We start from the raw sequence: 22983 nt of genomic DNA, 5'->3' as shown, positions 1-22983 counted from the left end.
ACAGTGCCAAAAAACACCCCAAAATGATGGAATAAGAAACACCAGCCTATTGCCTTGAGGGTGCGCTTTACATTTTGAGACCTTACAACAAAAACAGTGGAATGCAGAGCCTCAGAGGAAATTTAAGTCAAAATATTAGGAGAAATCACCTAAAGTCCACCAGAAATCAACATAATATTCTCAAACTTTTAATCTCATAAAAGAAATAGTCGAACACCTATTTTCCAACACAGAGAAGCTAAACTCACAAGTATGTCTTCATTAGATAAGACAACAGACAAATATGCATGCATTTTACAACGTGCCACACTGCAAACTTAAAACTATTGTTGGGAGGTAACTGGTCCTGGATTTCTCACATCCCTGTATAGTCTGGGGCCTCTGAGCAGGGACCCTGACAAGCTTTGTTCAAGGACAGGTGAACAGCAAACAGAGGACAGACCTGCCTCTGCCGTCTTCCAACCAGGTGATGAGAAATCGTGCCTGGAGGGGAGCTGGACAGCTCACCTGTCGCCTGATAGCAGTTCCGTGTCTCCTAAGTTTGGGGAGCTGGGGGCCACCCACACCAGCCTTTATTCACATCACCCCATGGGGAACCGAGATACGGGAACAACCCAAGATGCTATCTGGCTGTTGCCTCTGCCATCAGAGAGAAACCATCTGTGTCCCTGACCCAGGGGTCTGGGGTCTTCCATCACTGCATGCATAGGAAACTGGCAGGCTGACTTGTTACCTTGCGAGGCAGGTAAAACCTCACACCTATGACAGTTTCCACGAGTACCCCGCCGAACAAAACACCCCAAAGCTTCCCACAAGCATCCCCCCAAACAAAACACCCCAAAGCTCCCGGGGGTGAGGAGTTACTTCGACCAGGGCTGGGCATGGCCCTGGGCAGCTGTGGGCTGGAAGAGCCCACGTTTTCCCACTTGCCTTCTTGGACAAATCCGTCAAGGCCGCCTGGCATACCTGTGCTACCTGCGGGTCCTGTCCCCGGAGACTTACCCACCGCACGGGTCTCGTACTCGTTTGCCAGCTCCTCTGACTCCCCAGCAGCATTAATGTCGTTCTTCACCTTGGCCAGAGTCTTCAGAAGCTTGCTGGCACCCAACGCTGCCAGAGTACAGCCCCTGGTCTTTCAGAGGAATGACATGTCAGGGCTAATTCGTAATCCCTTGCAGTCAGTCAGACAAGGACAAAATCATGGCAACAGCAGGGAGAGATGCACCTCTGAATGGTTCATTATGATTTCTAGTAAAATCTGCAATGGGCACCAAGAATCTGGATCCTGGATATACGCACAATCCTCAACGTGGAATGAGCATAACAAAGAGGAAATATCAAGAAAAATGCAGGATTGGAACTGGCATGTGCACCCTGGGCTATATGGAGTGAGTGACCAATGGGGACCTGCTGGAGAGCACAGGGAACTCTACCCAGATGGGATCATCTATGTGGGAAAAGAATGGATACGTGTAATGTACAACTGAATCGCTCGTACAGCAGAAATTATCGCAACATTGTGAACCGGATATACATCAATAAAGCTTCAAAAAAATGAAACAAAAAGAGACACAAACTATTATGTATAAAATAGAGAAGCTCCAAGGATATATGGTACAACACAGGGAATGCAGCTGACATTTTATAATAATAACTGTAAATGGAATATAACTTCTAAGAATTGTGAATCACTATATTATACAGCTGTGACTTATGCTATACACAAACTATATATCCATTTTACAAAATTCCAGCTCCAAAAAAAAAAAAAAATGATACACAGGAGGGCCTGCTGTGGCTCAGCAGGTTAAGAACCTGACTTAGTGTCCATGAGGATGCAGGTTCGATCCCCGGCCTCGTTCAATGGGTTAAGGATCCGGTATTGCTGTGAGCGGTGGTGGAGGTTGAAGACACAAGTTGGATCCTGCATTGCTGTGGCTGTGGTGCCGATAGCTGTAGCTCCAATTCAGCCCCTAGCCTGGGAACGTCCACGTGCCACAGGCGCAGCCCTAAAGAGAAAAAAAAAAAAAAAAAAAAAAGATAAGCACAGGAGAAGCTCACAGATTGAAGTGACAGTGGAAGGCCTGACTACCCACCATCGTGCTGTACCAGCTCAGAGGGGAAAAGTGACCAAGGGCGCAAAGACCTGACAATGTCATCAGCGAGACTGTGTATGTGAGTCAATACTCAGTGCCCAGCTGTCTGCTCTGAAAGGGGAGAATGGAGCTTCTTTCCAACTGTTGCTCCATCATTTCTAAAAATCATGATGTGCAGAACCACAAATAAAAAACTCAATCCTCTCCCAAAGCATAATTTTTACAGGCCCTCCCTCCTGTCCATAATGCAATAAAGCTAGAAATTAATTTTAAATTAAACTGATAAACCTCATCTACTTGGAACACAATCACATGTCCACACACACCCAAGAAGCAGGCACCTACTGGAGTGACCACCAAGCCCAGAACTTTCTGGGGACCTTCCCTCCCAAACGCACCCCTGTTCACATGGCAACGGGCATATCCACTGACTTCAACTCTCCCATTACGATGATGTTTTAGATGAGACACTGCGTTCGAGAGGGTGAGAACAACCACGACAAAGCAGACATGTGCCGTGGACTTGGACATTTACCTGCTCCCAAATGACTTTGGAAAGTTCCTTCTTGTTCTGAAGAATGGCCCAGATGAAGAGAGCTTGCAGAGGGTGCCGGGTGATAGGAGACACGTCCTGGGAGGGGTCAGAGCATGGGGTCAGCACACGCAGGTAGAGCACCACCTTACCAGACACACCAGTAGAAGAATGAAAACGGGGCCAGGCTGCCCTAGAAGAGCATCCTGTGTTTGGAGAGCTCTGTAACTGGGTGTCTGAATCCTGTTTAACAGACCCGTGATGTGAATTTCATCTCCTCAGCTCATCAGGTGGTATAATTTGACCCAGAATCTTTGATCTATCATAAAAGACAACATAAAAGTAGATGGAAAGGTATAAAGGGTGAAAACCCTGTGCTGACAGCAATTTGAAATCTGAATGACTTCTGACAAGCTGAAGAGAAAGCAATTCCTTCTCTTTCTCATCCGGGAAAATCGTTCAAACTAAATTCCAACTTTCTTACAGCTTGCGTTCAATTATCACAACGTAACACTGCAGTTATATCTTTGGAGTGCTATTGAAGGTTTCAATTCCTCATACGCCAATTAGAACCCCAGCTCCTGCTCAGCCTCCCAGAGTGTCCAAGGGAACCATTTCAGAGAGAAAACAACTTATTCCTTTTAATCTTCCCTACAGGTTTAACCAAGATCCAACATGTTTCTGGCACAGTTACGGATACTGTGGAGAGTTTTGACTTAAATAGCATCATACAGAAGCTTTCTAAACACCTCCAATTCCTTCAAACACCTAGCTCATTTAGATTTCTGCAACACACATATATTAAAATTCTAGAACTATAAAAGGTAACAGCCTAGTTTGAGTTTCCCCAGAAGTAATCAAGAATTTGAGACAAATAGTTTACTTGAAAAGTCATTCCAGGAAAACCTCTAAGAGACTGAGGAAACGATATTGGAAAGAAAGAACCAATAAAGAGGATATTATGAACAAAGTGTCGTGGTTGGTAACTAGAGATTAATCCCACTAGGCAACCCTAGGAGAATTCTCTCCTCTGAGCCGGGAGGTTGCTGGGGAACTGATACACCACCTTCTGGCAGTCACTGGGCTCTGACCAAAGCAAACCTTCAGCAAAGAACTGCAGGTTTTGGCAACGGGAAATGGGGCCTGCCTGTACTTAAAAGAGGAAATCCCGAGAGAAAACAGGTGGTCCATCCACAACATCCTCTCAATGGGAAAACTGGGCTATCCCTTTGGAAATATTCACTACGCCTGTTACGCACAAAAGAAAACTTGGCAGCTCTCCAGTCCCTTGCATGGGTAGCAGAGACCTATTTTAGACAGATCATGTCCAAAAAGCTAAGACCTGAGCAGGCGGTCATTCACTTGTCCCTCTTCCCTGTTAGATGCTGTCAGAAGGTGTGTCACACCAAGCTTTGCAATTAAGAAACCCTGCAACCACTAGTTTGAAACATAGCACACATAATAAAGCAAGAAAAAGCACCACTTGTCACCTGTCTAGGACTTGACCGCTTAAATAAAGGCAGCAGAAGAAATGAACAATGCCAACGTGTTAACTAATTATGGCGATGAGGTAGGGAGTAGGAAAGATGGAGGTAGATCTTTTTGTAATAGGAAGACTACAGAGATCAAATAATTCAGGCAGACAACCGTGCGGTACATACATGAAGTTCTATGTCTAGCTCATCCCTGCTGTTCCTGTCTTCCTTCCGGAAGCCTCTCCGGAAGTTAGCCACCAGTTTCCACACGAATGTGAGGAGGGCGTCATTGTAGGAGTTCTTGGCGATCTGCAGGTTCCGATACACCAGGGTGCTGAAGTGATTGGAGAAGAGCTCGGTCAGGACGTCGTTGGTGAGGAACTTGCGCAGGTTCAAGCCATTCTCCAGAAAGAGGCGGACGAACTTGGGTCTGTCCTTGATGAGCGCCGTAAACATGACTTCCTGAAGGTCAGCTGACTGAGGAGAAAGGGCAGAGAGAGACCTCACACCCCAAGTCTGATCAAGGCAACACAAGGCGCTTTCGTTCTCAGCCACATGGCATTGTCAACCATAAAGTAACAGTATCTTCGATGGCTCTTTCAATTCTGCTTGGGGGATACAATGTCCCTTTTCAATTGTCACATAACATTGGACCATAGCTCAGATATCAAGACGGGGGAAGCAGTGTGGTGGAATCTTTGAAATCAGCCAGATGTGAGGGTGGATGAGAACTGGTCTCTTGCGAGTGTAAAGTGGAGATGACTGCACCCATGTGGGGATGATATTGATGAAGAATTTATCACAGGGAAATATGTCCCATCTCTTGGGATAGAAGATGGTGGAAGTTTGCATAAGAAAAAGAATATTGTGTGTGTGTGTGTGTGTGTGTGTGTGTGTGTGTGTGTGTGTGTGTGTGTGTATGGCCAGGGTACTATGCTGTACAGCAGAAATTAACATGATATTGTAAATCAATAATAATAAAAAATTTAAATGTACATTTAAAAAAAAGAATGTATTCCAATGTCCGGCAAAGAGGAAGCACTTACTCCATGAGGCGGTAGAGGGCTAGCTGTATAGCTCACACCATTTCTCCCAAGTCTACAGTGGACACCAATTGTGAGCCAACTACCAAGCCACAATCTCCCCTCTGTGCCATGCGGTTTCCCTGCTGCCCACCACACACCATGAGGCAAGTGCTTGGTCATGTTACATAACCATGAGTCATTGGAAGACTTGACAATTATACTTGGTTACGATTTATCTTTATCTCTGGGCTCCTAATAAACCTTATCCTATAGGCACTTATTAAGAATCTGAATAAAGACAATCAATGTGTACTTTAGACACAAACCAGTGTTCCATAAACCACACCAGCCCTCAGAAACATTCAGATGGTCCTTCACAGTATTTCTTACAATTCGATTCAGCTACCAGCATTTAAAAATTAAATGGTTCATAAAAAGCCACATTTGCAGCATTAAAGTCCAAGTTTATGAGTAAACACCAGAAGATGTGACAACACAGAGAACCAGCAGTTGGAGACAAGGGGCAGGGGCTCCCAAGGCCTGGGTGGTACAGCCACAAGCCCCCAACATGCCTCAATGCTGTCCACCCAGGTCATTCTCCTCACTCTACTTGTCTGACCCCTGCTTCAGGAGAATATCCCCTGCCAAGGGCAGCACGAGAAGCTTCTGTTTCTGTCTAATGCTGGTCCCATGGGGACCACACGCTGCCTGCAGAGGGAACTGCCAAGGGTCCCTTGAGTCCCACACCGTGGCTCCAGGTAGGACAGGGATGGGAAGATGTGGCTGCCCTGATCATTTGCACTGCTAATAAGGTCCCAGGTTATGTCTGTGCTGTCACCGGTCCAAGGACCACCCTTTGAGAACCAGTGGCACAGGGAGAAGAGAAAGGCTTTGCTACCTTTGTTTTCAAACCTTGGTCCTACCATTACCTTATGTGCCACCTCAAACAAGGTTGCATCTCTGAATCTCAGTTTGCTCTTCTGTAAAACAGGTGTTTGTGGGGATGAAATAACATGGGTCAAGACATTTTCAGAGATTCAAGTTCAGAGCATGCCCTCAAAATACCATCACTCATGGAAGTTCCCTTTGTGGCTCAGCAGTAAGGAACCCAACCAGGATCCACGTGGATGCGGATTCGATTCCTGGCCTCGCTCAATGGGTTAAGGATCCAGCTTTGCCATGAGCTGTGGTATAGGTCACAGATGTGGCTGAGATCTTGCATTGCTGTAGCATCGGCCAGCAGCTGCAGCTCTGATTCAACCCCTAGCCTGGAAACTTTCATATGCTACAGGTACAGCCCTAATAAAGAAAAAAAAAATCAGTCATGCCCCTCCTGTGGTACACATGGAGCCCTGGGTTATTAACCAGCAAGATGACACAATCCCTGCGGTGGTTGGCATGAAAGCCAAGTGAAACAGCACCGTGAAAGTTTTGTGTGCTGTAAAAAGTTACACAACCATTACCATTAGTCCAAAGATTCTCATTTACTTTTAAACAACAATTTATTCTAGGGCTTAATATATGCCGATGTTATAGGTACTTTAGAAACATTATCCAATGCAATCATCAAAACAATCCAATGAGGTAGCACTACTATTACCACCATTTTCATATAAGCAGGGGTGTGCTGGTAAATACTTAACAACCAACTCTCTGGAAGAAAATAATAAGCCCTGATTTGTAGTACTTGCCCATTCCTATGGTGTAAATGCTCCTAGCATGGTCAGTTTTCAGCTACCAGTGTGAAAACATTAATTACACAAATGGGCTGAGACACGGGGTAGCAGATATAGTGTTTCCACCAGGCGGATACAATAGACATACCCTCCAGGGTGTAGGCCACAGTAAATGTAGTAAAATCATGAGAAAGAGATGAGCTTTATTATTTATTACCTTTCTTTTTAATAAAATATATTTAGGTCTAAGTGTATATTATTTGATTTTTAATGACTGTATTTAACAACCAACTCTAAAAGCCCTAAAAATGTAGCAGTCAGCTCCTGGTAAAACCAGTATGAGCTGGCTTCAACTTACCACTTACAAGGAAATTGAAGCCTAGAAAGGTTAAGCAACTTGCAGAGGTTAAGTCATGGAGATGAGCTGGCTTCAGAGTCCAAACTCTTAACCATTATGTCCTTGACCCTTAATTGTCTTTAGCCGAGTTAATAAAATTAAATGTACCATTCAATATGTGCCTGAGTTTATGTTTATGTGTACCATCTGACCTCACTTAAATAGACCATTTCACACACAGGGATTCATTTATGAATCAATTAACCAGATCTACTTACAATTCTGCTTTCCTTTGACTAACTAAAGCCTTGCAACATGAGATAGTGTTCATTATACTGCAAAAAACAAATAAAGATAATGTTTGCTATAGGAATGAATAATTTAAAACCCATAAGCCATGGGCTTTATTTGTATTCTATTATTAAAATTGATCATATGTTAGTATAATTCTTTGATTATACAATGATAAGCCTAAAAATGTTTTCTGAACCTGACTATAAAGGATGAGGGTTATGAAATACATGCATTTTCATAAAATTTTATACACACATAAAATTAAATTTTCACTGCCCACTAATGACTTAATTCGGGAGAGCTGAAAACAAAGAAACCCCTCTTTGTAGATCCAAGTGTGATGGTGTGTAATTATTCCTACAAAACAGAGCTCCTAAGGCTGGTTTCACTTTAGCTGCAACAGAGCACACTGCTGAAAAGCACAGTCCTATGATTCTCAGCAAATTCTAAGTAAGAAAAGTCAGTCTACTGGAAAAAAAATACAGATTTTTTTCGGACATAACACTTCCATATTGAGGTGCTCATTTGCCTGGGGGAGTTCTGATTTTCTAGCTGTAAGCTATTCATTGTATGTATTCAATCAAATTGTTCTATTTTTTGCATATGTGTCTCACTGTTGACAATTCTCTTATTAGACTTTGGCGAGAAAGATGGGCAGGGTGCAATGAGTTCCACTGTCTTGATTTTTAGTCGAGCTACTTCTGATAAACCCCTGCCAATCATCCTGCACATTTCCCCCCCATACTCTGTCCAGCAGCTTCCAGAAGGAAATTTACATCTCTCCACCCAGATGAAGAATCATCTTTCACATCAAGGCTGGAGAACTATGAACTCTGGATGTTACTTTACGTCAGTGTATTTATTTTTATCATCTCTTCACATCCAACATACTAAGTCAAGGTTACTATCCCAAACTACAGATGAGGAAAGTAAGGCTTGGCAATACTGATGGACCAGCACAGAGTAATCCTTTACAAGACTCAGCAATGAACACCTTCTCAGAAATGGACCAGACTCGCCACTGGAATAACCCAGGAGGGCTTCTCATTTACCTCCCATCGGCGGTCATTGGTGAAAATCTCATCATTGGCTAGGTCCAGCTGGTTCCATTCCAGCAGGAGCTTCAGCTGCCCATTCCAGTTATCCTTATCTTGTTCATTGGTGCTAAAGGCTGTAAGAGGACAGGAAGAAGATTAGCTCACCAAATGCCCAGAAATAAGAGAGTCAGAGCCATTCCGCAGGGCCAATTATCAGAGCCATTCATCCAAGGAGATGCTAAGCATGTTCTCTTAGAATCAGACACTCAGAACTGTCATCTCACTGACAGTTTATTTTCACTTATTCTTATCTATATTCTGTATGTCCCTAGCTATATGACGAGGATAGATGCAGGTGATACCATCTTTCCATTTCATATTCTAACAGTGTGGAATCATGGTATGTTGATATTTTTCTGTAGATTCAGATTCCATAGTGTTACATTTCTAGGACCATGTCTGACTTACCCTATATCTAAACCTATGAAATCATGAGATACATTATAACAGTGTTCCACTTGTATCCCAGAACTAATATTTTCTGTATCTACATATCTCTACAGCTGTCATCCAATTTTAATAAATTGCCCCACAACTAAATTTCTGACCAGCACAATAAGAGTGTTTCTAAGAAACAGCTGATGCTTAAATTGCACTTCTGAGGTGCCTTGCCCTGCACTGCATGCCTTCCGTATATTCACCAGGTGGCTCAATCCACATGGTCTTTGCCGAGGATCTATTTACTTCAGATAACTCCACCTTGATGGGATTCTAAGACAGCAAAGTTCACAGATGAGGATCTCAAAACTGTGGTTCATTCATAAGCTTTAGGAGATGTATAAGCCCCTGAAACTGAATGCATATGGGTGCAGTGTGTGTGTGTGTGTGTGTGTGTGTGTGTGTGTGTGTGTGTGTACACATAGGTGAAATTCTAAGATGAAGGTCTATAGCTTGTACCACATTCTCAAAGGCATCTGAGAATCAGATAAAGATTTTAAACCACTACTGGACACAGCTCTTTGGAGAGCACTACAATTATACTGGACCAGTATTTTAATGACACGGAAATTCTTGTTCTTGAGATTTAACTCAGCGGGTCAAAAGATGCTCTTCTAACTTCCAATCTATAATCATCAAAATTAAGTGCAAGATCATATTTCAGCAAAGCTGTTGAAAAAAATAAACGTGAGCCATTAAAAGCCACAGAAAGCAACACAAAGTTCACACTTCTAGGGGAGCTATTTTTACTCACCTTTGTACAACGCATAAGAGATTGCATTGCTCACTATTTCGTCCCCAGCTTCTTCGATCTTGATAACTGTTAACAGGTGGGAACTTTCGAGAATTTCTTTGAGCTAGCAAGATTTAAAGAGCAGAGTGGTCAGCCAACTGATTTCAGTCATAAGGAGGATAAACTCCTCTCTGTCGGGGAGGAATCTCTCATTCTACTTTTTTTCAGCCCATCTACAGGGGCCTTCCAGATCCCCTTCCCTCCCCTACAGCACCTGTACCCATAGCATCTAATTTCTAAATTGGAATAGCGAGTCCTTGACAATGAGGATAAAGTGTGAATTCTACAAGGGCATGCCTATCAAAAAGTCCCTATCAAAATGCTAAGAGACTCGCTGACTAGGGGTGAGTGTGTGAGTGTGTGTGAGTGTGTGTGTGTGTGTGTGTGGTGTGTGTGTGTGTGTGTGTGTGTGTATGAGAGAGAGAGACATGGTAGGCACTCAATTGTTGAATGAATGAATACATGAGAAAAAGACAACAGAAAACCACAGAAATTATCCAAGTGTGGTCTTCGGGGCTTAGACTATAGGAAGGAAAAGTTCAAAGACAACTTGGCGACTGAATAAAGAGATGAGGAATTTGCTATATCCTTGGTGATCTTTCTTTAATGGTTAATTTTTAAAGCCTTTTTAAAGATTAAAGTGCTGGGGGAGAGGTGGAGCCCCTGATTTCAAGGTTTCAGGTGTTGGTGAGCTTGGTGGGAGCTTGGAGAGGAAGAGTTCCTTCTAGAGGAGGAAGCAAGTCTGGCTGTGGTTAGACGGAGTTCAAGGTGGGCTTTCTTGGCAACATTTGTGATGAGGATCTAGAACTACAGAGGGTCTCAGCTGGGGGAAGAGGGAAGCCTTCGTGAAAGGTGATGATGGTGGACTAAGAAGGGACCCTGCATCTAGGACCAGAGCAGACCCTGGACATATGGACTCTGGATATAAGACCAGACCAGACCTTGGAAATCTAGACCTTGGACCATACATGCACCGCCAGGTTCACAGCAGCCCTATTCACAATAGCCAAGATATGGCAACAAACTAAATGTCCATCGAAAAATGAATGGATAAAGAAGATGTAGTAATATATGTATACAATGGACTGTATACTACGCGGTCATAAAAAAGAATAAAATAACATGCAGCAACACGGATGGACCCAGAGATAATCCTACTAGATGAAGTAAGTCAGAAAAAGACAAATATGATGTTACCTACCTATGGAATCTAAAATATGATACAAGTAAACTTATTTACAAACAGAAACAGACTCATAGACACAAAACAAATTTCTGGTTCCCAAAGGGGAAAGGTGGAAGGGATAGATTAGGGTATGGGCTTAACAGATGCATATCACCATCATAAAACAATCAGGATTATCTAGACAACAGGTGTACATCACCGTGAATTAGGAATTCTCCAAGCAAGGACCCACTGTACGGCATAGGGAACTATATTCAATACCTTGTAATAACCTATAATGGAAAAGAGTCTGAAAAAGAATACACTGTACACCGGACACTAACACAGTATTATAAATCACCTACAAATAATTACATTTCTATATTCAATAAAAAATATAAAGGCTCTTGGATAGGACCTTAGGAGGTGACCTGAAGGCTCCAGCTTCTTGGGAAAGTGGTCTTAATTCAAAAGGCACCTAAGGGTGATGAGAAAATAAATGAAAACTGCAGGAAGGAGTTCCCATTGTGGCTCAGCAGAAATGAATCCGATGGGAGAAACCATGAGGATGCAGGTTCGATCCCTGGCCCTGCTCAGTGGGTTAAGAATCCGGCATTGCCATGAGCTATGGTGTAGGTCGCAGACGCGGCTCTGATCTGGCGTGGCTGTGGCTGTGGTGTAGGCCAGCACCTATAGTTCCGATTTACCCCTAGCCTGGGACCCTCCATATGCCGCAGGTGCAGCCCTAGAAAAGACAAAAAAAAAACAAAAAACAAAAAAAAACAAAAAACCTGCAGGAAAACACAAACTGCAGTGGGTGTGATGGAAAGAGTGGGGGGCTCCAGCATGAAGGAAAGGCCCTCAGACCATGCTGGCGGCCTTTGCTGAGGCCACGGAAAGGGGTTCAGCCACAACAGGTAGGGAGGGTCCAGGTCCAGGTCCAGAACCAAAGATTCTGGGGCACAGGTGGGGGCAGGCAGCAGAGGGGGGGTGAGAGATCTTTTCCTCCAAAATGAGAAGGAAGAAGGAGAAGGTGACTATGGATACAGAGCAAACCAATGGGACCAGAGACATCACAGGGGTACCTACTTCATCTCCCCTCCCCACCCACCTACTCACCTCCTCCGACCCTCACCCCTCACTGCAGCCAGTGGGGGCTGCACTGTATACACTGGTCACATCTCTCCTGCCTCAAACCCTTCAGTGACTTGCCATTACACCCGAACAGGACCAAAGCCCTCGTAAGTCCTTCCACCCACGGTATCCACCCTCACCTCCATCTCTCAGCTCCTCGGGCAGCCATGCTTATGTACCATGCATCTCAGGACCTTTGCACGTGCTGTTCTCACCAAACAGCCCCAGCCCTCACCCCTGGAACCCTTGCCATCACTCAGCTCACCGATCCCATGTCACTTCCTCTGGGAAGTCCTCCCCTGAAAGGCATTCCACGCCAGGCCGGGCTCTCTTGGCCCCGCGTACCCATGCTACCTTTCTTCGGAATGCCCACTCCAGTTTGAAATCAGACAGGGCATTGTGCTGTAATCACTCAACATGAACTTTCAGTTTCTGTTCTCTCTCAGAGGACAAGCACTCTCTCTGGTGAGTATACTGTTCTTTCTGAGGTGCCTATTCCAGAACTTGGCATCGTACAGGATGTGTTCAATAAACAAGTGCATAAATCCATGTTTGAAATGAATGAATGAATGAATGATATCTCGGTTGGCTGAGAGATTTGGAGATTTTTCAGGATCAAGTTCTTGAGAAGGTGGGGAGTAGGTACAGTGGAATAACCCTGACAGCATCGTAGGGGGATGAGGGCATGGTCCGGTGGGGAAGAGTAGTCTCTTATAGAGGATGAGAAACTGTAAGGTCAGGCTTCGGGGCTTCAAGGAGATCACCAAGAGGTTGCTCAAGTAATAACTGACTGAGCGTATACATTCAGTAATTAATAATTCCACTCTTGCACTTGGTCTTTTGGGAAATCACTACCAATGGAAAAAAACAAACAAACAAACAACCATATGAGTGCATAATTAAAATGCCAGACTAATTTTTATTGCTGATGGATGTCTTCTGACTGGCATGATTATAATTAGGATAAATCATTAGCATATGAGTGTGAATTAGACATGAATCCGAGAAAGGATAATATAATTGCAGAAAGTGCAATGGGTCTGACATTTAGCCTACTGAATTCAGATGAGTTTCCTGTAGTGGCTTCTTGAAGCAGAAATCAAAATCCCGCATGAAGGGTGTGGGGACCCATAAGGTGACAAAGCCCTTTGGACATGACCTGGCCTGGACGCTACAAGCCAATTGGCGTGAGGAGTAAGAAGAAAGTCGATGGAAGGTGCCCCGGGCCATCTTCGGTGGGTGTGTCTAGGCCTCGCCGTCTCTGTGAGTGTCCTGCACTGACCCCTGAAGTTCCTCCATCCATCACGGGAAGTCCCCTGTCGTAGGGCACTCCACAGGTGATGTCTTAGGTTGATAGCTACACTCTGGGATGGTTCCCTTGGTCTGTGCGGAATGCCTCACCCTGTTTCTGTCTGAATCTGCGGAGGACTGAACACCACCGCTTTGGGGTCGACACCGTTTCTTCCCCCACATGTTTTCATGCAGAGGGCGCGCCATCGGAATTACGTCCCTGGGTCTCCCCCACCCCTCTGCTTACTGCTACTCAGGGTGAGGGAGTGTGACTTTTTGGCTTTGCCCAGTCAGCCCTGTCCTGCTTCTCAGCTGGGAACTGCTTCGGGCAGGGTGCTTACTAGTGCTCGGCTGTCTGCGTCAGCCACACACGCCCAGCCTGATGGGGGCCGGCAGCCATCCAGGACGGCCTCCTTCTGGGCTCAGTATAAGGAGGCCCATTGTAGCTGCACTCCTAAGCCACATCTCTCCATTGAGGCTGATATTTCCATTCAATGAAGCTGATATTTTAATCTCTCTATTCACCTGATTCTTGTATGTCCGTCTCTCCACTGGACTTGGCCAAGACACAAGAAAATCCCAGCAAGAACTTTCATGTAAAACCATCAGCTTTACCTCTTTCAGTAAAATCTGCAAAATGCAGTATCTCAGAAGGAGCATCATCTCAGCATCTGTTAGACCAGGCATCATTCAGCACCAACACTGACCCTCAGCTATGGGAAGAAGATGCATCAGCAGTTTTAAATTCTGCATCTTAGTGATGAGGCTTAATCCAGAAAGGACTTGTTTCCTGGTCGCTTTGACCGTGCTGTACCTCATCAAGATAATCGCCTGTTTACCTACTCGTGTGAAATTAAATAAAACCAACAGGGTCTCCTATGCATGAATTTAGTACAGGGTACCTGGCAGCCTAGAAGGCTGGGTTGATTTTACTCATTATTTACCAGACTTTGTCTTGTCCAGCCTTGCTTTAAATAATGACAAGGTCCATACTACTAAATCCTTGTTATTTACTGTTTAGCACAGAGAACTACACCCAAGATTGGTACCGTAGCGTAAAAGAAGGAACATGAGCTTTGACAACGGGCAGACTGGAGTTTAAGCCCTGTATGCTACTCCTTACGGGGTATGGAGTCAAGGCAAGTCATTGAACTTAGGTGAGCTTCAGTTTCCAGCAGGGAAAAAAAAAAAATGTGGTTTGGGCCAGAGTGCAGTTTTAAAGTCACTGAGAAAGTATAAAGCACTGGCAGGTGCCAGGGGCGTTGGGCATTTAAGGAGCGCCGCCCCCTCTTGAACTTGCTTCCCCCACAACTCACCCATTTGATCCAACTCTCAGTTTCCTCCTCTGGCAGCCGGGACACCGTGCGGGGTAAGAAGCGCACCAGCTTCTCCTTGATGACCGAAGACGTCAGGGCGTCCTCCACCTCCACCAGGCTCGCAATCACATCGGCAATCTGCCCGGAGCCCTCCACCACCACACAGGGGATTTTACTTTTGATGGAGGTATTGATGGCCTGGGAGACAGAGACAGTCCGCCAGGTGAGCGACAGAACCCAGCTCGGGACCCAGGCTCCCACCGAGCTGGTTAACAAATCACGCTGACGTGTCTCAGCACTTTAAGCTTCGAGGGTTTTATTTTCAGTCAGAAGAAAACCAAGGAGGTTCCCATTTTGGCTCAGCAGTAATGAGCCCACTAGTACCCAGGAGGATGCGGGTTCAATCCCTGGCCTCGCTTAGTGGGTTAAGGATCCAGCATCGCTGTGAGCCGTGGTGTAGGTCACAGACGTGGCTCAGATCCTGCATTGCTGTGACTGTGGTGTAGGCCAGTGGCTACAGCTCTGATTCATCCCCTAGCCTGAGAACTTCCATATGCCTCAGGTGTGGCCCTAAAAAGCAAAAAGAAAAGAAAACCAAATATTTGCAACCACTTTAAGAATCAGAAATGGGAGTTGCTTGGTGGCTCAGTGGGTTAAAGATCCAACATTGTCACTGCTGTGGCTCGGGTTACTGCTGTGATGCGGGTTTGATCCCTGGCAGGGGAGCCTCTGCGTGCCATGGGCACAGTCACACATAAAAAAACAAACAAAAAAAACAAGAATCAGAGATGGAAACCAGTCGAGTAAACAACCAGGTCCAACTGTATAGCATAGGGATCTGGGGAAAGACCATGAAAAAGAATACGTATGCGTAACTGAGCTACTTTGCTGCACAGCAGAAATTAACACAACACTGTAAATCAACCACACTTCAATAGTTAAAGAGATTTTTAATTTTTAAGATTTAAAAGAAGAAATATAAGCCAATTGTATTACGTCCTGTGCTAATACCAAATTCCATTACGAGGACACGTGTGGCTGGCAAGTTTTCCATAAATAAATGCTTTAAAATATCTCCTGAATATAAATTTTTTTCTGGCATCACAGATTTGAGTGACAATGCTTGAGATGGTTGATAGCTGTTCTGAAGGAGGTTAACGATATTCAGACTTTTAAGGTCTGAAAATACCTTCGCAGCAGCAACCTACTCATTCTTTGCTATGTCGACCCATGTATTTCCCTCCTCAAATAATTCCCTCCACTCCTTTCATTAAAAAGAAAAACATATTTTCTTTCTGGATAAACCTCTTCCACACTTTTCATTCCCCAGGACCAGCAAAGGGGACTCAGGTCTGAAGAATTTTAATCCCTTGACAGCAAGACACAGTGACGTACAGGTGGGGACAGAAGAAAGAGCAAAGCCCCTTCCTTTAGCCAGAGTTGAACACCTTCCTTAGAGAAGACAGAGCCTGGAGACGGCGGTGCCTCCCCGAGAGTGGGCAGAGGGTTCCCTCACAAATCAGGCTGGAATCCCTCCTGACCTCACGACCTGCCCTAAGGGGGACGTCGGGCCGTGCGGGGGCGGGAGTGGGATGATGAGAGAGTGAGCTGAAGGATGAGGGGGATAAAGAGCTCAACTCTGGGTTCTGTGGGTTGTGAGCTGGCTGTGCAGACTTGCAGGGAAATGCTGCAGAAGTGCAGTGACCAAGGCCCACAGCAGCCCTCTGGAAACTTTCACCGTAAACCTAAAATGTGGGAGATGATAAACATAGCCTTATTCAATGACTGTCTTTGCATCTCTCTTCCTCTTTAACGTGACTGCTTCTTCATGCATTTTCATGCTATTTCACAGTAAAAAAAAAAAAAACTCTAATTTTTCTCTGAAAAGCCTTGCCCCGAAAGACTTTTACTCACTAATCCTCTCAGCAGAAGATCTTTTAGTAGCTGCTTCATAAATACCTGCTGATGGATGAATGAGTGAATGAAAAGATCATTGTTATAGAAAAGAATAAACAAAGAAAAGTGCCAGATGATAACTCCAAAAACTCAGCCAGAAATTTCACGTAACTCCAGGTGTGTATGATCACAGCTCATCTCCACACAGATGAGGGGGCCATGGTTTTCCAACCATGCGGGTTATAATCCCTAAGTCTTGTGTGTTAATGGCAAGCCTTCTCTTTGGCAGGCTGACGGTCAAAGCCAAGGTTAAGTGCAGGGGCTTTCATGTTGCTACAATGTCTCTTTCTAAATCTTCTCAGCTAAGGAAACAACCAAAGCCTGTAAGGGCAACACTGTGTGGTGGGAAAGATGCTACTTACTGTAGAAAAGAAATGAGTCCAGTTAGGTTAAGCAAGCCCCAAATCCCTGAAAATACAAATTTGTTGATTTAACATGGTTGAACAGAGTTCCCATTGCGGCTCAGTGCTAAAAAAAACAACTAGTATCCATGAGGACTCAGGCTCGATCCCTGACCTCAATCAGTGGGTTAAGGATCTGGCATTGCCGTGAGCTGCAGTGTAAGTCACAGACGCCACTCCGATCCTTCATTGCTGTGGCTGTGGTGTAGGCTGGCAGCTGCAGCTCCAATCTAACCCCTAGTCTGGGAACTTCCATATGCTGCTGGTACAGCCCTAAAAAATAAAAAATAAAATATTGAAAAAAAACGTTGTTGAATAATCTTCAAGAAAACCAAACCAAGACTTACTTTCAAAGTCTCTTTCCCACCTCCTTGGGCAAAACACACAATGGGGATCTTGCCACCATAGTTGGAATCTGTGAAATACAAAACATAAAACTTATTTTGGGCTCATCAGAAATACTCACCTGCCTCAAGGAAGTGGTGGATCAGGAGCTTTGCCCCCTGAGCCCAGAGTATGGGGTGACAGCTACAGATCTCACTGACCTGACTATCTATCACTTGATCTTAAACATTGCACCTCTGCGCCCCGAACAGGTCACCCTGCAATTTGTTACTGACATTTAAAATGCTAAAGTCTATGAATGACTGATTTTTTCTAATATATATTAGTCCAGGTTCAAGTTTCTCCTTTGATAATTACACTTTCACTCACTTTTATAATCCTATGCTTTCTTAAGTGGGTGAAAAATGTGCATAACTCTCTGTTCTTTCAAGAGAGAGCATTGTAGGGAGTGGTTCAACAGTAAGGAACCCGACTAGTATCCATGAGGACGCAGGTTCAATCCTTGGCCTCGCTCAGTGGGTTAAGGATCTGGCATTACTGTGGCTGTGGTGTAGGTTGCAGATGAGGCTTGGATCTGGTGTTGCTGTGGCTGTGCTGTAGGCTGGAAGCTGCAGCTCAGATTTGACCCTCTAGCCTGGGAACTTCCATGTGTTGAGGGCACAGCCCTTAAAAGAAAAAAAAGAGCGAGACAAAAAAAGAGAGTATTGCATATATAAACATCTTCCGTCACATCCGTCCCACTGAGAAAGGAAAAAGGTTGAGATTATTGCCAACAATTCCCCAGAGTCTATCACTAGATCCTGAGGTCATCTGGTTCCACAACAGGACACAGCTCACCACCAACATCTCAACAATAGGAAGAGAGAGAGAATTTATCGCTTTCCATAGCAGACAAAGGCTTTACTCAATTGCTGCCTTCTCCCCTTGAAACCAATGTTTTAGGTGGTTCTAATAAATAGAAGTAGTCAGTACTCGAAGAAGTAAACCATCCGTTAAGGGGGTTGGTTTTTCTCCCTTCTACCCTAGCTAATAGCATTGCTTCATCGGCTCAGATTTGCCGCTGTGGATTTTACTTGGTCTTAAATGTTGTCGAGCAGAAAAACAGACAGCAGGTCTCTCTACTGACAAACCAGTATTTGTCAGTGCTGCAGCCCACTGAAGGGGACATATCACGGCAACCCTGGAAGACGCGTCTCTGGCCTGTTAAGGAAGAGGTGTGACAGCTCCTCTTTGGCACTAGAACATCTGATTGGGTGGGTTCACCAGGCTTTCCTCAATCCATGGGTGTTACTGTTGGTGCTGCTGCTGCCCCTGTTATGGTATGTTTCTCTAACGTCCCACCTCCTCAAGACCGACCTTGAATAGTCCGCTCCGAGATGTATTTCTCTAGCTGATTGCGAAGCTTCGCCTCCACTGCGGGATGCCCGTGGCCGCCGTTGTCCACGAGCAGCAGGTGAGTGTGGTTGTTGTCCAGGATGTACAGAGGGTCTCTTTTGAAGTCATCCATAATGTACTGAGCTGAAAAATATCCCTGAAAAGCACAGAGAAACCTGCCTTTGAGATTTCTTCGCTGGTCAAAAATGCACGATGACATTTTTATAGGCTCCTGTAAGGCTTTCCCTTTGGGTTCAGTGATACTGACGCCTCCTCCCAGATTCCTAAGTACAAAAGGGTCTTCCGGATCTTAGAGTACGGGCCATCATTTTAAATCTGAAGCAATGAAGGCTCAAAATGAAGGCAGGGTCACTTGCCAATGGTCACATAAATGGCCAGAGGCAGGGTAAGAATCAGATTTCCAACCCAGTTCTTGTTTCATCACTTGGTGCTCTTTTGTATAAATGCATTGAAACTGATAGCATTCAGGAAAGTGTGTGTGTGTATTTCTAGACACACACATACACACACATTTGTGTGTGCACGTCTGGATAAGGTAGAAGTAGACATAGACATAGACACACACACACACACACACACACACACATACACACACATCCACATCTGTCTGGAATCTATCATCTGCCAAGACCTATGCCAGAGTCTAGGGATTAAACAATGAATAAGACAGAGTCCTAGCCCTTGAAGAACACACAGTTATGTGACCAAAAAGAAGTAATTAAATAGACACTGTCTTAACTCAATAACAGAGAATAAAAAACTGCCACAGGAGTATAAAGAAGGAAGGTCTTGACCCTCATGACCCATTCAAAGGTGTCCAGTTTTTAAAGCATCGGGGTGACTTAGAAGGTGTCTAACCTGAGCAGCAAGAATGCAAGTTGAAAATGCAATGAGGAGAGGAAGGTTGTTGACTCTATTAACGACATATATACAATCTGAACAAAGGCAGAGGGAAAAGTAAGACTCAAATGTTAGCGTTCTCTTCTCCAAGGGACTCTTGCCTAGTCCAGGAGCTCCATTCTGGAGAGTTCTCGTCACGACACAGGAGATCACAGTTGCAAGACAGGCCCCAGATGTTTGACAGAAGAACAATACCAAGTTTTCCAGAACAAGTCATGTAATCCTCACATCATTTCTACCCTTCCAGAACACAGCCCCAATTCCAAAACCTTAACAAGGAAGGATCCACAGAAATAAAAGCCAAAGACCAAGCTCTCCAAGGAATAAGAATACAAAAACCCTAAAAAACCATTGGCTAATTAAATGGTATATTTATCTTATATGTTACATATTTATTTATTATTCAGCAGAATTACTAAAGAAAAATTAGTGTGGTTTCTAGGAATCAGCCAATTTGATTACAATCTAAAGGAGAAAAATAACTCAATTGAAGCAAAAAGATATTTCACACTCAATATTCATTCTAGATCTAAAACTAGAAATGAAAGGATAGTGTCTTCGAGACCTTTTAAGAACATAAGCAGGGAGTTCCCATTGTGGCTCAGCGGTAAGAATCCAACTAGTATCCATGAGGACGAGAGTTTGATTCCTGGCCCCTCTCAGTGGGTAAAGGATCTGGAGTTGCCGTGAGCAGCGGTGTAGGTTACAGACACTGCTTGTATCTGGTGTTGCTGTGGCTGCAGTGTAGGCCAGAAGCTGCAGCTCTGATTTGATCCCTAGCCTGGGAACTTCCACATGCTACAGGTGTGGCCCTAAAAAAATATATGCATATTGAACCGTTAACCAAATCCTACTTGCTGGTGAAACTCTAGACTCATTCCTACTAACTCTGATCTCGGGCATCTTGGGCACCTGCCCTGACACCTGCTACCATTAGTATTATTTACATTACAGGCAAGGCAACAAGGTGAGCAAAAACTGCAAAAAAAAAAAAGTGTATTTAAATGGAAGATTTATTTTTAAAAGTAACAATTTCTACCAATAATAGGGTTGCAAACATGGGACACCCAGAGTCTTTTGAAAAATTATCAGAACAAGGAAAAGAGTTCTGGTTCAAAACAACAAACCAATCACAATTTTTATATACACCAGTGAAAATCACCTCAAATATCACACTGAATAAAAGACCCCATTTGTAACAATAATAAAAATAGAAAATACCTACAAAGAAGGTTAAGAAGAAATACGTAGGACCTAATGAGAAGAAAAAGGGTAGACTTTCCTGAAATACAAATACTTGCATAAATGGAAGAACATATCATAACACTGGACCATGACTTGATATTATAACAATTTCCATCTTTTCAGCATCAGCTTACAGTTTTAATACAATTAGACTCAGTGAGCATGAAATTTTTAGTGTGTTGTTTCATCTTGTGGTTGTAACCTGACAAAGGAACTTTAAAAGGCAAGAGTGATGAATAAAGGCGTGAGCTGTCTTTTTTTAAGCAACAGCAATTTTTAAAGCGTAGTATTGGAGTTCCTCATGGCTCAGTGGGTTAAGGATCCAGCATTGTCACTGCAGTGGCTCAGGTTACTGTCATGATGCAGGTTCAATCCCTGGCCCAGAAACTTCTGCATGCTGCAGGCACAGCCTCGCCAAAAAAAAATAAATATCGTAGTGACCCAAAAAAAGAAAATGAGCTAATAGAAGATGAGGAAAGAGTCCTGAAAGAGAGCCTCAAAATCACATCAAACTTTAGCGTTTGTGACATGCAGTAGTGTTTCAGGCCAGCTCAATCTGGGTCTTAGTACAGCCCCATAATGGGGTTTATAATAAAATCACAGGTAGAAACCACAGAGGAAAAGAGGACCAACAAAGTGATGCCTATAGGTATTACGTTCAACCTATGCCAAAGATCAAACAGTATTGCTGGGGGACAGGAAAGAAACAAGGAAGTCAGACACGAGATCACGTGACTTTGCTGCAAAGCTGCTCTACCTGAGGTTATCATCAATCAACACTAAAAGGAGCACTACCATTAGAGCCTCTAAAGATGGTCCATGGAAATGCTTCCCCACTCTCCCTCGCCCCTTATGGATCTCAAAAATGGTTACAGACACAAAAGTAAGATAATTTTTTAAAGAATAAAGAACCATTGCAATTCCCCGAATTCTGACCGTTTACTGCCTAAACTTCCATGGCCCCTGAGGGAAGAAGGTGTAAGTTAAATTGGGATTTCTGACCATCAGGCCCAGAGCTGTCAGGCAAAGAACACCTGTTGCCTAAGTTGGTCCTCAACTCACTGGAAATGCTCTTTTCAAAATTCCACACCTGGTACAAAACCCCAGATGTCTATCTGGTCTCTTGAGCATGACACGCTCATTTGATTACTCTCTAGCGATGCTCACAGGAAATCTGGGGGAGGGGCTGTCTCACTGTAAACCAATCAGCACATTGTAGATGAACTATAATACAAAAATTTTTTAAAAAGAAAAGAAAGAAAAAAAGGAAGAATGTGGTTCATTAAAAAAAAGAGAGAGAATAAAGAACCCGACTTCAACACGATTTGCTGGGAACGCATTTTAAGGAACAAAACACATTCATTGATAACCCCTGCCCAGGAATTCTTCGCGTATGTCAGCTTTGTGTTTATTTTTATTTTATTTATTTCTTTATTTTTATTTTTTTAACTCAACGATTGTATTACAGTTATATTTGTACAATGACCATCACACATGTCAGCTTTGTTTTGAATTCCTGAGTCTCCAAAGGACTCTAATCTAATCTTCTCTGGCCGATTTCCCCATGAGCTGACTGCGTCCCAAAGCCCCAGTGCTCCCGGCAGAGCCGCGTGCCACGGTCTTTCTCCCCATGACCTGGCAGACCCCGGCCCTTCCCGCCTGTACCTCGACATCACAGGTCCTGATGAGGGTGTCCCTGTTGGAGACCATGCCCCAAGCGGCGATGCCGATGGCCACGATGTTCTCCTCCGAGTTCCTGCTGATGGTGTTGTCTCTCACCACCTCCCCAATGTACTTCATCAGCCCGTAGTGGGTGCCTCCAGTGAGGATCCAAGCGCCTGTCCACAAGGGGGAAGAACGAACACTCCGTGACTCCGAGTAATTTCCTCATCCTGCCCTCACAGACCCCTAAAGAAGCCCCACCTGTGGGCACCAGGACGCAGCAGACACATCAGCATCGATGGCCACATTTTAAACTACCGTGACCTAATCCACATGAAAGGAAGAGGAAGGGATTGCCAAGGTTTTAAGAGATGCTGTTTAAAAAATATACAGACATTACTTACTTGTGGA

At 44.2% G+C, this 22983-nt stretch overlaps 1 protein-coding gene across 1 annotated transcript in view; it reads right to left on the bottom strand.

Moving 5' to 3' along the window:
- TRPM8 (transient receptor potential cation channel subfamily M member 8) overlaps positions 1 to 22983 on the bottom strand; it is an 81371-nt gene that overhangs the window by 47623 nt on the left and 10765 nt on the right. Inside the window, exons 6-14 of the mRNA XM_047770265.1 lie at positions 22576 to 22748; positions 18727 to 18901; positions 17373 to 17440; positions 14669 to 14866; positions 9725 to 9827; positions 8488 to 8606; positions 4290 to 4580; positions 2632 to 2727; positions 1003 to 1132 (exon numbers count right to left, since the gene is read on the bottom strand). Coding sequence (XP_047626221.1) covers positions 1003 to 1132; positions 2632 to 2727; positions 4290 to 4580; positions 8488 to 8606; positions 9725 to 9827; positions 14669 to 14866; positions 17373 to 17440; positions 18727 to 18901; positions 22576 to 22748 — 1353 coding nt within the window. The remainder of the gene's footprint in view (positions 1 to 1002; positions 1133 to 2631; positions 2728 to 4289; positions 4581 to 8487; positions 8607 to 9724; positions 9828 to 14668; positions 14867 to 17372; positions 17441 to 18726; positions 18902 to 22575; positions 22749 to 22983) is intronic.

Source organism: Phacochoerus africanus, chromosome 3 (genome assembly GCF_016906955.1).
Source record: "Phacochoerus africanus isolate WHEZ1 chromosome 3, ROS_Pafr_v1, whole genome shotgun sequence".
NCBI lineage: Eukaryota > Metazoa > Chordata > Mammalia > Artiodactyla > Suidae > Phacochoerus > Phacochoerus africanus.
This window is presented reverse-complemented; position numbering and strand designations above follow the sequence as displayed.